The 17,808-nt window shown below is 38.3% G+C and overlaps 1 protein-coding gene across 1 annotated transcript; it reads left to right on the top strand.

Annotated features, from left to right (window-relative positions):
* The first annotated feature begins 1,725 nt into the window (after positions 1 to 1,725).
* Positions 1,726 to 15,566, top strand: tmlhe (trimethyllysine hydroxylase, epsilon). The gene is made up of 8 exons (XM_053478492.1): positions 1,726 to 1,975; positions 3,768 to 3,924; positions 5,564 to 5,740; positions 10,893 to 11,172; positions 11,314 to 11,433; positions 13,023 to 13,259; positions 14,048 to 14,186; positions 14,294 to 15,566. Exons 2-8 carry the CDS (start codon positions 3,771 to 3,773, stop codon positions 14,423 to 14,425), a joined length of 1,239 nt encoding a protein of 412 aa, XP_053334467.1. The 5' UTR covers positions 1,726 to 1,975; positions 3,768 to 3,770; the 3' UTR covers positions 14,426 to 15,566.
* The last annotated feature ends 2,242 nt before the right edge of the window (positions 15,567 to 17,808 follow it).

Genomic DNA, 17,808 nt, shown 5'->3' with positions numbered 1-17,808 from the left:
CTCACTCAATTATCTTCTATACCACTTTATCCTGTATTCAGGGTCAGGGAACCTGGAGCCTATCCCAGGAGACTTAGGGAACGAGGCGGGGTACACCCTGGACAGGGTGCCAATCCATCGCAGGGCACACACACACACACACACACACACATTCACACACTACGGGCAATTTGGGAACGACAATTAGCCTAACCTGCATATCTTTGGAATGTGGGAGGAAACCGGAGTACCCGGATGAAACCCGCCAAAAACACAGGGAGAACATGCAAACTCCATGCACATAGAGCCGGGAATCGAGCCCAGACCCTGGAGGTGCAAGGCGACAGTGCTAACCACTACACCACTGTGCCGAAACATGACTTTATGGTATCTTCCTTCTATATAAATAAATGTAAGGTTTTATATGTACTGTATATAGGTCAAAACCTGCTCTCTTTTAATGATATTTTTACGTTTTATACATTGGAGGACCAGAAACCAGTCTCAGAAAAAAATTCTGTATGTTTGTTTGTCTGTCCAGCCAGAATTTGTTACAGCATTACACAAAACTGTCTGGTCAGAATTTAATGGAACTCTTTTAGTCTTTAGGTATTTGCATGAAGTTAAACTTGTGCCATAAATGATATCAAAATGTTAAGTAGAAGAAAAGTTTGAGCACTTTTTTTGCCAGATTACAAACCGCAAGTTTTGACAGCGTACCGCACATGCGTCAAACTGTCGGCATGTCTGAAATCAACCGTTGCACAGTATTTAATGAAACTTTTGTGATACGTAAATATCTGCCTTAAGTTTAAGTAAAATCAAAATGTTGAGTAAAAGCGATGTTATGAACAGTTTTGTGGTGGATTTAATGATCTACTTTATAATAATCTACTAATGCGCTACTGTCTCAATGTAAACAAACACCTGCACCAATAGATATTAATTAGAAAAGATAAAGTGAATATTTTGACTGGGATTAGTTCATATTTTCACTTTGGCTGAAATAACAGCGCTGAAGTGGTATAAGTGAATTTTAACACGCTGGAGTGGTTTTAAGACAAAACTTCATCTTTATCCTTTGATCTACTTTTTCCATTTCTCATCTGTGATTCACTCTCCGATTACCGAACAGGGAGTGTATTTGTCTGAGCACCAAAGAAGGACAACTTAGTGTAAACAAGGCGTAAGATACTCAACCTTACAGAATGGGATTTCTTTGTATTAATAAGTTAGACAGAGAGTTCTGCTGTACAGAGAGACACACAGACATGGACGTGGGCTTCAACCCCAAATAATAATCATAATATTAATAATAATAATAATAATAATAATAATATCACTGATTACATTACTCTTTGTGCTCCAGTGTATGAAACATAAAGATATTATTGAAAGAGTGAGTTCAGACCAATGTACAGACAAAACCTTCAATTTAATTATATCTTATCCATCGTGACACTGCTGAAGTGTTCACTCTGTTCTTTCATGAAATGTAAAATAATATAATTGTGGTGGAACGTTCTTTAGACCCCTAAATGTTTTGATAAATCCTGCTTTACACCAGGACAAAAACAACTTTCAGAGCCCTGTTTCTTCTCAGAGAGACGATCTTGTGGGTCGAGTCAGCCAATGACGTCATTCGTGGGCGCGCCTTGAGGGTGAAGCAGCCAATAAGAGCGAGGAGATTTCCCTGGCTCGTAACCGCGTGAACGTGGCGCGCGCGCGCGTGCGTGTTCCTGTTCCACGCGCTCAGAGCGAGAGAGAGAGAGAGAGAGACAGACGGTGCGCTGTGGTCACATGATGTACTATAACGTTAAAGCACAGAGACGTAAGGCTGTTCGGTTTAATTATTAATTTCCGTGACTGTAACTGCGGGATTCTTTTCATGCAAGGTGCGAATTAAAGATCATTTTGGAGAAGAGAGAGGGAGACGGAGAGAGAGAGAGAGAGAGAGAGCAGTTCTGCAGTCCAGCCATCTTTCTCACACTCATCCGTGAGTATGCTTCATGCACTTTGTTTCCATGCATGCAATTCATTCTTAATAAATGCATTTATATACATATCTATTGTTATATACAGTACATATGCATTAGCTAAGAATGTAATCATGCTATTACAAATATCATACTTTATATAAATCATGCATGACGTGTTTAATGTTTGCATGCATAACTAACTAGGAAAAATGTTCCATTTGTCAGTCAACATATTTAGTAACTGTAAAAAAAAAGAAAGAAGCAGGAAATGTACACTGACGGATAAAAATAGTTTTGCACAGTGCTATACCTGCAGTGTAATTTGAGTTCTGCAAAGTTACATTCAATACATAGTTAAACCATAGAGCAATGTTAAAATCAAATGAACCATTACCTATTACATTTGCCTGATACCTTTTCTTTTATTTAAGCCCACTTACAATACTGTCCAAAAGTCTTTAGTATGTATTAGGTTGTTATATTGTGTCTATCAGCTTTGCATTATTATGTACAAAATTTTTTGTTCTTTCCAAACATATCTTGAAAATTAACACATGAATAACATACAGAAGAATATTTGCATGCATGCAAAGAAAGCAACGTATTACTTGGTCAGAGTAGTTTACAGAAGAAAACAAAGAACTTAATGCATAGGTAAATAGACAGGACAGACTGTGACACAGTTACTGGAAAAAAATGCCATAAACAAAGATGCATTTAAAAACATTTTCATTTAAAATAACCTTTTATGAATGTCTATCTAAATCCAGGAACCTCTGTAGTCCAACTAGGGTCCGAGGAGGCCAGTGGTGACTGTTGTATTTATTCCCATTTGACAACTGTGGTAGGACCTCTGGTCAACACTCTCACACAGATTTACACACTATTTGAGAATGCCAATTAGCCAATTATCTGCATGTCTTTAGACTGTCGGAGGAAACCCACCAAGCACACAGTCCCAGAGGAGGGAATCGAACCCTGGAGGTGCAAGGCGACAGTGCTAACCACAACAACAGTGTGCCACCTTTATAAAGGTTACTAAAGAGTAATAAAATAAACACAGTCAGTGTGAAAACTCTTTTTGTGCAGGTTTTCAAGTAAAACAGCTATTAGGTTTACTGAGAATGTTGGAGAATATGAGTTCTTTCTATTTTCCAAAGCGTTTTAAAAAAAACTGTTCTGTAATTATTTAATAATTTAACATAAAAAAGAAACATAAAAAGTTATGTTTGGAAAAATTGAATTTTTATTTTTTTTTTACATAATGATGTTAAACATATATTACAGCATTTGTAATCAAGATAACACGGTGCTAAGACTTTTGCACAGTACTGAACAATCCAGGAAGGTTAAAGGTCTTGCCTGAGGACTAAACCATGTCAGCCTGGCAATCCTTTATGGATTCGAACATAAAACAAAATACACTTTTTCAGATATTCATTTTATTGCCTCCTTGCATTGGTGACTCAGTGGTAGGTTTTCTCGACTGTGCCAAGTTGTGTGTAGATCAGATGGTCTGCTGTGGTGACCCCCGACAGGAGGAGCTGAAAGACTAATACCAGACTACCATTAACAACCATTTTATTACCTACATTACCCATGCCTAATACATTAGATATTCCACTATGCATTGGATATTTTTTGTTCTGTTTTACTGTAAACCAATTCACTAATTCCTCAACCATCTCCGGTAGAATCCTGCAAAATAATAAGTAATTAATTTTTTTTTAAGAATTTCCCCACTGATGAGCCCTGGAAGTTCACATACATCTATTTTATTAAAAATGCACTGCATGTTTTTTTTTACAGATCATGCCTTTACTCCGGACATTTTCGAAGCTGCGAGGGTCTGTGCAGTCGGTGTCTCTGGCCTGGGCATGTGCACCCTTGGTGGTTAGAAGCAAAAGATGGCAACACACGGCACCTAAGGATACTTGTACCTGGCAGATGCTCGACGACTGCTTCGGTACGTGTGAGTTTGAACCCGAACGGTGTCCAAACAGTCGGTGTTTGTTACACAGGTCAACTGGGTCATCGCTCACGTGCAAACAAGTTATCTGAACAAGTTGTCACTTTTAAGTAAATATTAACACACAGGAGTGATCCACTTTGCGGGGTGTTTGACCTGTTACCAACCTGTATCGAGTCTTTTTTGTTATTGTAGCACAGAGAATTTAACAAATGATACAATATAAAAACAAGACAATCTAGGCAAGGCACGTTTATTTGTATAGCACATTTCATACGCAATGGTAATTTAAAGTGCTTTACATAAAAGAGAGGAAAATAATCATAAAAAGAAATAGAAAATAATAGCACTAAAACTTTTAAAATTATTTAAATTTGATTTAGAATCTAAATAAAACTGATGAAAATATATGACACGCTAAAGACATTTTGAGTTAAAAAATATGTAAACTCCTCTCCTGAACATTCTGCAAAGTTGTAGTTTATCAGCTACAAATACTGCTGACACTGGAGACAGTAAATCGGTGCCCATAACTATAAGTTTAAGTGTAAATTTTTAAAAAAATATTTGAGTGTGTAATAATGCATTGCATGCATTATTAATGCTTTATTAATACATTATTATCAACACAGTCTTGACTTTCTGTATCGTCTTTTACAACCACAAGGTTATAGAAAGGCCGAGGTATAGAACAAGACTGTTGTTCTGAATAGATCTTTAACTGGAATGAAGACGTCTTTTTAAGGGTCAAGGTCGAGCAGCTTGTAACTTTGTTACTGTTTTACATTTGTCTTTAAAATTAACTATAGCTCTGTTAAAGGCGGATTTCTAGCTGTTTGTCTCTGTGACAGTCCAGCTTCAGACTGAGGAACAATCCGGCTTTGGAATTTTCACTTCTAGGTATAAACATGAGTCCGTTCCGAATTGAAAAGAAGGAAAACGAATAACTACAGATTTCAGTGCATACAGTTTATTATAAAATAGGGCTGGGTGAATCATCAGAAATTACAATCAGTTATAAGTGTAATCTTGCCCATGTCAGTTATTTAAATTGTGTTGATACTTTTTAAATCATTTTAATAATTTCTGCACTGTCTGTGTTCATGTCACTGACCCCTTGAAATGCATACCATCACATGTGGAGTCACATGACACCATGGAAGCAATACAGAGGAGAGCTCGTTCAGTAGGAAAAAATAATAAACCCCAGCTCTAATAGTTGATCGTGTCCACAGTTTAAACCTTGTCAGTAAACCATAAGCGCAAAAAGCAAAAAAACCCATAAACAAAATTCAGAGTCCAGTAGCCCTTAAAGCTCAGAGCGTTTTTATCCATTATATGCTTTTTTTTTTTTTTAAATAACACATGTAGTTAGGATATTAGGTTCAGGATTGTGAAGTACAGAGTGACGTCCTTTTTTTCAGCACAATTTAAAAATAAAAATATATACAGTAAAACTATCCGAACGCCCTGTTATGCTGTATTTATTTATTGCATGTCTGTGTGTACTGTATATGTTTCTGTTCATCAAAATCTGTTTATCCATAGAGCATCCGCTGTGTGAGTGCCAGTAAATGAGCTGATATTGTTAATATTGTTAGGCATTTAAACCAAACCTCCCTATTTTAATCTGCAGAGCTCCGTTACGGCGGCCTCGTGATGCACTTCAACTACGTGTGGCTGAGGGATCACTGCCGCTCGACTTCGTGCTACAACTCCAAAACCAACCAGCGCAACCTAGACACCGGCAGCATCGACCTCGACATCCGGCCCACAAAGACCCGCGTGGACGAGGAGACTCTTTTCCTCACGTGTAAGTTCAGACGTGCTGACTGCGCAGAATCAAAACTTTTATTTCAGCAAGACGTGCAATGTTTGACTCCGGTGGTTTTATAATTACTAAACAACGATAAGCCACAATAAGGCAGGTAAAGAACTTTAACCCTTTATAAAAGACATGAGACGGGTTATTTAGTAACCACGGCACCCTGAGATGATCTTCTGTCTGTTACTTTGACCAAAAGGGAGGCGGGTCTGTGCTTCGACTTGCCTAGGATGTAAAGAATATTACATAATATATGGGCAGAAGGAGTCAGGATCACCTAACGTCCCAGTTTTCCAAAATACTCTAATATCTCAAATAAAAAACACTATAAAAGGCTTGATTGAACAAATACACTGCCTGACCAAAAAAAGGAAATATTAGAACACAGCGGTGCCTCGGCAAACAAATTTAATCTGTTCCTGAGGCGAGTTCATATTATAAGACGCATTGTCTCATAGAAAATAATGTAAATGATAATGATACGTTCCTGCCACTCAAGAATGTTACCAATATTATTAATTTCCAACACTATAATCATATTTTTGCACTTAAAAACAATGAAAGCATTTAGAAAAGACAGGGAAATTAAGTAAAATATGAAATAAATAGACATTTAACCTCACTTAACCTTAATTTATGATTACTCTCGGAACCGTCTGCTTTAAAAACCAAACTGGAAACGGCTCCCTTCTTGCTACCGTCCTTGTTAACATTCTTGGGTCATACAGGGGTGATAGCTTTTTCGGCACCATGCCGGATTTCTGGCATACTGTGGCTGCGAAAAAAAAAAAAAGCAGGTTCGCGGATATTGATCTGTCATTTCTCTAGATCTGAACTGCGCAGGTGAGAGCAGCTTTAACGCTCAACGACCCAAACAATACACATACTAGCCGATGAGCCAATCAGAAGCAGGGAAGGGGCGGCCCTTGTGTCTTTGTCAAATAGATTGATACAGGTTAAGGCAATGCTCCATGTGCAAAGGTGTTTTAGCTCCCAAACTGTACAATTGTGTGTCTCATACTGGTAAGTCATGGCTATGTTTATGAAGCCAGGGGAAGACATTAAAGATATCGATAAAGGCATAAAGAATAAATGGCGCTGGGCTTGGATTGAGGATGTGGGTAGTGATGGAAAGCCCTTTGGAAGCTGGTGTCAAAAGCTCCGGCAACCAGGAGCATGATATATGAATAGTGGTATGAATTTTTAATATGGCGGGCCTTCCGAAGCCATCGGAGATGCAGCTTTTTCCATGATTCACTACCTGTATAAGTGCTTATTCAGTCCCAAAGAGGGGGCGCAGATGTCTTTTTCAGAAACGCTAATCGGTAGAAAGGAGCGAAACACGCACAATTCATTCCATGATGTTTTCTGATGGGTATGCGCTTTTCAGCAGAGAAAATTAATATAAATGAATAAATAAATAAATAAATAAAGCCCCCTAGCTACAAAAAAAACAACAACAAAAACAAGAGTTGCATTGTGTTTACTTTGCTTCAGCACTTCGAGGACAGGAAGGATTTGTTTTAGCTTTGTAGAGGAGCTTGTATGGCTATAACATCTGTAGCATTTACTTCCAGTGATTGTACTAAGACGGGCTAATAATGTCAAGCTAGGCACTGAACATATTAAGAAGAAAAGGCTGTGTTTTCTTGAATAATACTGGGGGCATAATGACAATAATGATGATTAGGGTTATACATAGGCTATTCATATATTCGGGCCCAGGGGCCACAAGTTATGCGTTAAAAGTGCGTCGCATGCATAGTACCCCACCCCTACTCACGTCGGGGGCAAGAAATAAAAGTTCAGGCTCAGGGTTTTTTTTTTCACTATCAGCACTGGTCATATGGTGCTGTGTCTTCACTAAATCTTAAAAAAAAAAAAAAAAAAAGCAAAACACACACGCTGTACACTGCTTGGCCCAAAAAACAAAAAAAAGACACTATTTCAGATGGTCAAATTATTTGGCTGCATCAAGCAAATAAAACATCAGATTTTTTGTATTATACAATATAATATAATAATATAATATCATTATAATTTTTTAATAGGGGGCTCCCACATTAAGCTGCTACTGCCTTTCAGGAGGGCCGCAGACTATCACGTGTTTCTCCGAACCATGTGACGCCAGCCAACCTCATCCTTTCGAACTGCTCGCTCACAACCGTTCGGGGCGGAGTAACACACTCGGAGGACAGCGCTATCCGCTCCTTCCGCTTGCGTGAGCTCGATTAATTGAACATTTTAACTTGATTACGATTAAGGAACGATTATTGTATTAATTTTTTTATGTTTTTTTTCCCCTCATAGTTTACTGACAAGTTTTGTACAATAAATATGCTCACATATTAAAAGTGAGAGATTTTTTAATAAAGGGTGCATTGCTTGATTTTAAAATAATTGAAGGAAACACACACTATCTACTATCTATGATTATTTATTGAACATAAATGTTGAACAACTGAAATTAAAGCACACATTGCCTAAAACGAACAATCACTTTGTTCTTATAAAAAAGTAAAAATAAATAACTTGCACTTTTGGAAACAAAAGTGTGTCGAGAGTTTTAACAAGGTGTTTAAAGCCGCTTCGCTCCACTGTAGCCAAGGGAGTCATATCCTTTGTGATGTAATAACAAATAGGGTCAGTTATTTCTTTCCATCTTCTTGAACTCTTCTCATACTGTGTGGTATTTGTGAACGCTTGTGTTATCGACATCTGCTTTGCGGAGGCAATTGTTGCTGGGCGCTTGTCGGTACCTTTTTGTTTTTTTTGAGCCATGCACTGTTCATATTCAGTAACGTGATTGTGCTTTAAGTGTTGAAACAAATTGGTGGTGTTACCTTTGGGTGTCGAATTTTGTTCGATGTCATGGCCTGGTCATAGCTGCTCTTGTTGCTCAATTGTCTCAGTGTTTAAGCTCTCCATGCTTGACATGTCGGCAGAATAACGTGACGTAACGGAGCGGGGTCACGTGACTCCACACGCGGTAGTGTTTTTAAAGGGAAAGTAATCGAAATAATCGACCTGGGAAAATTTGATCAATTATAGGTTCTGAATGTCGATTTCGATTACTTTTCGATTAATTGCCCAGCCCTACTGTAGAGTCGTGATTAATGTTTGAGCGCAAAGTACCTCTCATCCCTCCCTTCTGAGAGAAACATCTGATTTTTTTTTTAAAAACCTTTTTTTTTTTTTTTTGGCCAGGCAGTGTGTGTTCTCAGACTGTGACACTAATTGAAAGGCTGTTCCATAACTGTGGGGCTTAAAGAAAATAAAAAACTCTTCATTGCCTCTTCATTATTTGAAGGATGAGGGATGATAAAAGATCTAAAGTTCGCTCAGGTACTGCGACATGAGGCCGTTCAATACTTCTTGTCTAATAAACATGAAAGTTGAATTCAGAGGTTTACTCAGATTCATCATGAACATGAATTCCGTGTTGTTTTCTTTAAATCGCTCTGTTTCCTGAGGCAGAATGACTGTACAGTGTAGATCTTTAGTAAAAGGACTTGGGGGGTCCTTGGATTAATTATTTATTCAGTCTTTTCTTAAATCAACACAGGGTCAAACATATTCACACACACACACACACACACACACACATGCACAAACACACACTAATTAAGTCATGCTGAAAGTCCCAAAAAATGTCTTTCCATTTGCGAAGCCCAGGGTCTCTCAACTTCCTGTTAATGATGATGATTCGTTCCATCTGGTCGCTCCCCTGTGCAGTATAAAAAGGCTTTGTTTGTTTGACACCACTCATGGGATTGACCACACGGGACAATGGGAAAGTCCAAGTAGCTCAGTGTAGATGTGAGACAGAGGATGGGAGATTTACACAAGTTAGAAACATCTCTCAGAGCCGGTTCTAAACACCTGCAGATTCCAAGATCAGCTAAAACTATGTATGGTAAGGACAGGTGCAGGAACGTGGGCAGGGTCTGGAAGAAGGTCTATGTCCCTTTAGGGTGAGAAAAACCACCAAGACAAAGGCCTGCTATGAACTGGAAACTGCTGGAACTCCAGTGTCACCATGGACTGAAGGCTGAAGGACAAAAAAGAAGCTTCTGCTCCAAAATCCACACTTTTAAGCAGGACAGATGAGCTCATGGACAAAAAGATTGCGAGTAACTTGGTCTGTGAGCATTTTGCAAGATGAGAAAAATAAAAAAATAAGTTTTAACTTGTTAAATGAGCGAGGTCTTTATAGACGAGTACTGTAGTGCGCATACCCTTTGTCTGCCAAGCGTCTCGTCATCACAACTGAGCCAATAGTTCTCCTCTCTTGGGTGATCGTCTCCCATGCTCAATGCGCGTGCGTCACTCAACATCCGTGTGCACGTGTACTGTTTACTGTAACATTGTGATTACATGTGTTTTCTTAGAGAGGTTCCTTGTTAAAGAAATTTCCCGACAGAGCAGTGTTTCCTTTAGAGAGTGTGTGTGTGTGTGTGTGTGTGTGTGTTTGTGTGTTTGTGAAAGTGCTCTGTCGGGATTATTGTTAAAGGTAAAGTGTAGGTTAATTTGTTAATTTTTACTTTATATTTTGTATTAATTATTTTTATATGAACATTTTTGGGCTGTGCAAGGAATCATTATTTCCATTATGGGGGAAATTTGCTTTGATATATGAGTGTTTTGATATACAAGCATGCTCCTGGAACAAATTATGCTTGCAATTCAAGGTTTAACTGTATATGTCAAGGTCTAAAACATGAGGCGTTCAATCCAAAGAACACTGTAGCAGCTGTTAAGCATGGTGGTGGTAGCATCGCACTTTGAGGCTGTTTTACTGCCAGTAGAACTGGTACATGCACAAAGTGGACGGAATTATGACGAAGGAGGAGATTTTATAGAAACGTAAAATTTCAATCGGACAATGGGCCCGAACACACATCAGAGCTGGATGTGGAATGGATAAATCAGGCTAACTTTAAGGTATTTAAACATTGATTTGTGGAGCATCCTCAAAAGTCGTCTCATTAAACAGATTTAATTAAACACCACCAAACAGTCGGATATCCAACCAGAGTTCATACAGAAGCTTGTCGATGGTCACCAAAATTACCGGCTAAAACACATTTGACTGAATATTTTTCGGTGTGTATCATTTTGACATCAACCCTTTCCACAGGGCCTGATGGTCACAATACACGCTACAACCTGGACTGGCTGGCAAAGACCAGCTACGAGGGCCAGACCCTGAGTGCCATACAACCACGCATCCTGTGGAACTCAGAGATTTACGGCAGCGCCAAGGTTCCTTCTGTCAGCTGGGAGAATTTCATGAGCTCCGATGAAGAGGTGAAGATGTTTCTGAACAACTTCTTATTGTACGGCATCGCGTTCGTAGAGGACGTTCCGGCCACGATCGATGCAACTGAAACGGTGACCAAAAGAGTTAGCATTATCAGGTAAGACGTTTTGTTTGGAAGTTATTAACATATTATCTTATCTTACACATAAACGTTACCAGCGCTTTCTCAAATTTTACACCACAGATTTTCCCATTTTTTTACATGCACCCTGACCAGAAGTTCTCATTTCATTTCCAGAGAGACGATGTACGGCCGAATGTGGAGTTTCACCTCGGATTTTTCCCGTGGCGACACCGCGTACACGAAGCTGGCCCTGGACCGCCACACGGATACGTCTTACTTCCAAGAGCCTTCTGGGTGTGTATGCAAACAATCACGCAGAGGAAGTAAATCCCGGCTTTGTTTCGGTTCCCCTCTGCCACCTCTGTAGTGGTTTAATCTTCCCGCTGTACGCTTTGCTTCCTCGATGCTACACCAGGCCAGTCACGTCTCTGTTGCATAACTCGGATCTACAGCCTTGAAATCCTCATTGAAGTGCTTTAGAGTGAAAACGCTGATAATAAACACATTACTCTCCTGTATTGTTTCGTACCTTTGAATCGAACCCTGCCGCATTTTCTTCTTCGTGCAGGTAAGAGAACATCAATCACAGCCAAACCCGTATCATACCGAGGCGAGACCGGCAGTCTCGTTCTAGCGCCATGTGTTTTGAGTTTTTCTGTTTTTGTAGATGTTAGCTTCTAAACTGAGTCATAGGACAGAGCAGACGTGCTGGAATGTGATGCTGGAATTCTGGACTTATATTTATAGGATTATGAAGTAATTTATTCAGCATGGCTCTGTGGTGCTTTGTTGTTTTTGAATTTTTATTATCTCACAGTAATAAACCAGCAGGATATACTGGAGACCTACTGGGGATGTCGTCAGAACACAATGTAGTCTGAAGAACATCAGCATCCCAGATATCATCAGGACTAATGTCAAGCTGCATACAAATTTTATCTTTAGGACACAGAGTAATTAGTGATAACTTATTTTAAAGACATCTACTGTACATCTTCCTGCCCTCCGAGAAGCTCAAACTTTTTTAACTTTCCAAAGCTTTAATTGTTTTTTTTTTTTTCAAAAATTTGAGTGAAGCACCTTGATGATGCACTGTTCATCCCTACACGTATCACGTTAATTTAATGACCTGTAGTTCCAAAACAAAACAATCTTGGCTAAGCATAGAGTACATAGTGGATAGACTCAATTTAAGAGCGAAGTAATGAAGCAAGATCACAGTGCAGTCATGTGGCAGTGTGTGTGTATTTGTGTACCTTCAGTATGACATCACTTCCAAAATGGTGTTGTGACTAGAAGCTTGTTTTTTGTTACTAAAAGTGAGTTTCGTTCTGTTTAACAATTTGAATTCGATGCTTAATAACATCTCACATTTTACTGTACATTAAACCTTTTCTGACTGATTTCTGATTTCTTAAACAAATTGTTATGAAACAAATTAAGAGTACGATGATTGGGCTCAAGCACCTGCGCTATCGTCACTCGTGCGACTGGAAGGACAGTGGCCACATGCATTTAAAGGGGACATACCAATACTATTATGACACAATGTAAAACCATATGATTGTGTATAATTAAGAAAGCAATTAGCCACTTTTTGCCATAAGTTTAAATCCTCGCCACGGCTAAATCGTTCAAAATATTGAAAATCCCTTACCAATTTTGCAATTTCAATTGTGGTTCTTTCAAAAAGTGTTCCATGTGGTCTGTGTTTATAATGTCCTTTAAAGGAGACGTGGGTCTGGAATCTATTGGGTTAAATATTTCTGAACATCATGATTAGATAGATGGCCAGTGTACTGAAAAAAAATATGTTTTTGTTTGTTTTTTTTCCTGCCCTTATCAAACTCCACTCTCGACTTTCTCACACTTTCTCTCCACAGGATTCAGGTGTTCCACTGCCTGAGACACGAGGGGACAGGAGGCAGGACGCTGTTAGTGGACGGCTTTTACTCAGCGAACAAAGTGCTCGAGCAGTCTCCTGAAAACTTTGAGCTTCTCTCACGTGTCCCCATCAAACACGAGTTCATCGAGAACCTCGGCACCCATCAGAACCACATGATCGGCATCGGGCCGGTTCTCAGCGTCTACCCCTGGAACAACGAGGTCTACATGATAAGGTATAGGAACGATCAGAATGTAATGAAACAACCAGATACACCATATATGGTATTGTTTAATTCCACTTATGTTGTGTGTTTTAAAGCTGCAGTTTTGTAGTTTTATTGCTGCATATTTGAGACTATAAAATATAAAGATTTTTTTATATATTGAATGGTTTCATCCCCAGTGTTTCCTCAGCATATAAACGACCCCCCTTAAGAATTCACAGTTTTTGCAAGAAGTTTGACTTGGAATGCGAATCATTTTCGGCATGTGACCAAACGCGTCAAGTCCAACTGAACGCCGGCTAAGTTGCGCGTACGTCCGGGAGCCGTTCAAAACTTGTTTGCGTTAGTGGTAAGCCAATGGAAGCGAGTTTACAAATTTTTGTGTTTTTTATTTTTTTATTTTGTGCAAGATTTTGTGAAGACACATCACCATGGGTGTTAAAAATGTTAGCAAGAAGAAAAGGGAGCTGCTTTCAGTTTGTTTTTTAAAGCAGCCAGTGCTTAAATAATTCATAAATTTAGATTAAGTGGGGTTTAATGTCTATTTATTTTATGTTTTATGTTTTGATTGTTTTTAAATATGATTATAGTGTTGGAAATTAATAATTTTGTTGGGTGGCTGGAACGGATTATCTGCATTTACATAATTTCCTATAGGACAATGCTTTTCGCAATACGAAATTTCACCTTAAGAACTCGCCTCCGGAACGAAATAAATTGGTACGCCGAGGTACCGCTGAATTTAAGATAAAAAAATGATATTACATTATAGTGCCCTTGTTGTTAACGTTGCTTAGGTATAACAACTACGACCGTGCTGTGATCAACACGGTTCCACACGACATGGTTCGGCGCTGGTACGCGGCTCACAGACAGCTCACTGACGAGCTCAGGAAACCCGAGAACGAGCTGTGGGTCAAACTCAAACCGGGCAAGGTGACAAAACCTATAACATTCTTTATGGTATAGACGGTAGACATCAGTTACACTCTGTATCAGAAGGAGAAAGTGTTCAGTACTTTTGCTGTTCTTTGTCCGTTAAGGTTCTCTTCATCGATAACTGGCGAGTGCTGCACGGGAGAGAATCCTTCACAGGACTTCGTCAGCTCTGCGGCTGCTATTTGACCAGAGACGACGTTCTCAACACAGCGCGCTCGCTGGGCCTTCAGGCGTGATCGTCAACCGAACAGCACTCCAACACCAAACACCAAAAAACAAGCTTTAACAGACTAGACTGAGAAAAACCGAGAACTGCTGAAATCTGTCAATCTCAGTCATTCTCGTGGTTCTATCAGCCTTATTAAAGGTACTTTAGGAGAAACACACAGGGAAGCGAGCCTGGGTAATAAATACAAGGAAGAGAAATTCTAGCACTTTGACATTGATGAAGATGATGATGATGATATTTGGTGGTTATGCATTTAAATAAAAATGTAAATGCTTTATTTTTTTTATGTAGAAAGGGATTTACCGGCACACCATGGTTCATTTTCATGTCTTTTTTTTAAGATTAACATAGAAACCCAAAAATATTATTATTAATTATAATATAATTAAGATTTTAGTATTAAATGTCATTGCATTAATAAACTAACATCGAATTACAGTGATTAAGATGTTATAGGAGCTATTATGTTTCAGTTGCAGTACCTATATTAATGAGAAGCATTTTATTTGGCATTAATCAAACCCGTTCCAGTGTACACAGTGTTATATATTGTTCTCCCATTGAATTTACGCTTTACAGTCAGTGCACAAGAGTTCACACTGAACTTTCATTTCAGTGTCTTTGGTTCTCTTAATAAACTAAATAAAGAACACAAAAAAAAAAGCTAAATTGTAGATGTTTCACCCACTCACAGCTTCTGCTTGTCTGAGGATCCTGAGATGATGAATGAATGAATGAATGAATGAATGAGTACTTTATCATTCAGAAACATTACAATAGTATTGCACATTCAGATCGAAATTACATTGACTGATAAAAGGGGCAAAAGGTAATAAGAATTTATTGCACAGTAATTAGGTTACAAAAATATATATAAATAAATAAATTACAGGCTGATTAAAAGATATATTGTACATCTAATAACAATATGTTGCGGAATAATGAGTAAGTAAAATATATATAAAGTTACCCAACAGCAATGAGAAAAACTGTTGCAGAGTCAAAACGCATGTAATTGATAATTCCAAATACCACCAAATACTGATTTCTTAATGTTATTTAGCCAAAGCATTAACACAATTTGTTTACCAATGATTTGCATTTTGTTTTATTTGAGTTATTAAAGCTCTGCAAATACTGCATGATCTTGGGTTACTTTGTTTTCATTTCCTTTAATTGTACACTCTAAATAACTTAAACAACTATAATAGGAATTTAGGATATTTTTGGAATTTTGAATTTAGGATAAATATTGTCAGCAGTTCACAAAAAATGACACAAAACTGTTCGTCTCACCAACACATGTACCTGTAAGGAAAAAAACACTTTTTTTTCAGAGCTGTATCGCATGAGTGGTGAAATATATATTGCAGAGTTAGTAACCTGCAGGATATAGTAAACATATTGCACCACTAATGATATTACATTGTGCAAAAAAAAGCGAAATTGTGTATACCTAGAGAGACAGGTGAGTTACCGTGAGTTTAGCAGTCTAATGGCCCGAGTGATGAAGCTGTTACAGAATAAACGTGAGCCTTTAACAGCTGGGGAATAACGTCAGGAGTAACGTGAGTACAGTCAACTTTAGGAGATTATTATTATTATAGAGCCTTTAGTGCCGTTCCTGTGCCTGAAACAAATTCTCCATGGTTCATGATGTCTTGAGTTTCCATGTAGCTGTGTGTGTTTGCCCGTCCTTACACTATTCTGTAACTGTGTTCAGTAACGCAAGTGGAATGTATTACTTGTTTTGTACATTCGTTTGGATCAATTTAAATAAACTCGAGCAATAACCTCATTCGACGCTCACATGGTGTACACACTTGATGAGCCACACCCTGTCTCGCTGATGCTGATAAGAAAGTAAACACATACAAGTCTTCTCTTAAACAGGTTCAGTGGGAAAGTTGGAAAGTATACATCAGCTTATTTTTCACCCACACCAAGAGACATGTGTAAAACTTTTGAAATACACACAACCCGGGGTTAAAGTTTGGACACCCCTTCTAACTCCACGGACATTCCTATTTCTTTCTACACTGTGACACAATACTTCATTATCAAAAGAACACAATAATCTCCGTACATATTGAGATGTATATCTGCCCCTTCTGCTCTGTAAAGCTTCATAACGGCTCTAATCTGAGGTGCCGGTTGTGCTCAGTTTTGGTCTTGCTTTCCTGGGAAGGTCTTCATGAGTTTCATCATGGGCCTCGATTGGTTTTGCAAATTCCTTAAATTATCTAATGCTATGCTATGTCCAAACCTGTGTCCAAACTTTTGACTGGTACTGTACATAATATATGTACATACATCTATATTTCCATTCATCCATCTAGAAACCTCTGTAGAGTCCGTGCAGGCTAATGGTGACCGTTATATTTATTACCATTTTTAGAGATATTTATACACTACGGGAAATTTAGGAACGCCAGTTAGCCTAATCTGCGTGTCTTTGGACTGTGAGAGGAACCCAATAGTACCCGGAGGAAACCCACCAAAAACATGCAAACTCCATGTACACAGACCCTGAGGCAGAAATCAATCCCAGGCCCTTGAGGTGCAAGGTGACAGTGCTAGGGTTAGGGTTAGGGTTAGGTACGCCACTGGCAGTCTATAAATGATTGAATATTAAAGGTTACATTTAATAGTTTTACATGTGCCCGCAACTTCATTCACGTGGAATTTAATGGCACACTCATAAGTGTGTTTTTAAAAAATGTACAGCGTCATCTGTAGAATTCTGCAGAACAAAAATTTTTACATGTTTCCATAAAGTCCACGGAATAAAAGTGTAAGATGTTTATTAAGTACACTTTAATTACACACTTATAAGCATCTATTAAAAAATTTACAGTGCCATCTGTTGGATTTTGAGATGAACTAATGATTTTTTTTATTAGGGCGTTTTCTATTTAAATTTCAAAGTAGCATATCTTCTTTCTCGTGGGCCGATTGCAATGGAATGTGTTGCGTCTAGCTCAAATACATCTGAGCGACCCCATCAAAATTCGTTCAGTAGCTCTTACATGATGCGAGAACAAACAAACAGACAAAAATTCCAAAAACCATCTTGATGTATTCTATTACACACCCCTAAATAACTTTGCTATGTATATTACGGTTTAAATTGCAATTGTAATTCGTCTCTAAGTAATCGCAATTTTTTAATCAAATCGTGCGGCGTTAGTAGCAACTGATTGTTAAACGCTAGTGTGGCCTTAATTGTTTAAATTGGTGTTAAACCCTTAAACCTCACAGCATTGACAATTATTTTTTTATATACAGCGTCTTCCAGAAAATGTATACACACTTCAAGAAAAGGAAAAACTTAAATAAATATTTCAATACTAAATGTATTAAGACATCATGAGATTAATAGAAGTTACA

This window comes from Clarias gariepinus, chromosome 19, assembly GCF_024256425.1.
Source record: "Clarias gariepinus isolate MV-2021 ecotype Netherlands chromosome 19, CGAR_prim_01v2, whole genome shotgun sequence".
Classification (NCBI taxonomy): domain Eukaryota; kingdom Metazoa; phylum Chordata; class Actinopteri; order Siluriformes; family Clariidae; genus Clarias; species Clarias gariepinus.
This window is presented reverse-complemented; position numbering and strand designations above follow the sequence as displayed.

Coding starts and splice junctions, on each gene's coding strand:
- tmlhe (XM_053478492.1), top strand. CDS start 3,771: ATGCCTTTACTCCGGACATTTTCGAAGCTGCGAGGGTCTGTGCAGTCG. Junction 11,173..11,313: donor AAAAGAGTTAGCATTATCAG/GTAAGACGTTTT, acceptor TTTCATTTCCAG/AGAGACGATGTACGGCCGAA. Junction 11,434..13,022: donor TACTTCCAAGAGCCTTCTGG/GTGTGTATGCAA, acceptor TTCTCTCCACAG/GATTCAGGTGTTCCACTGCC.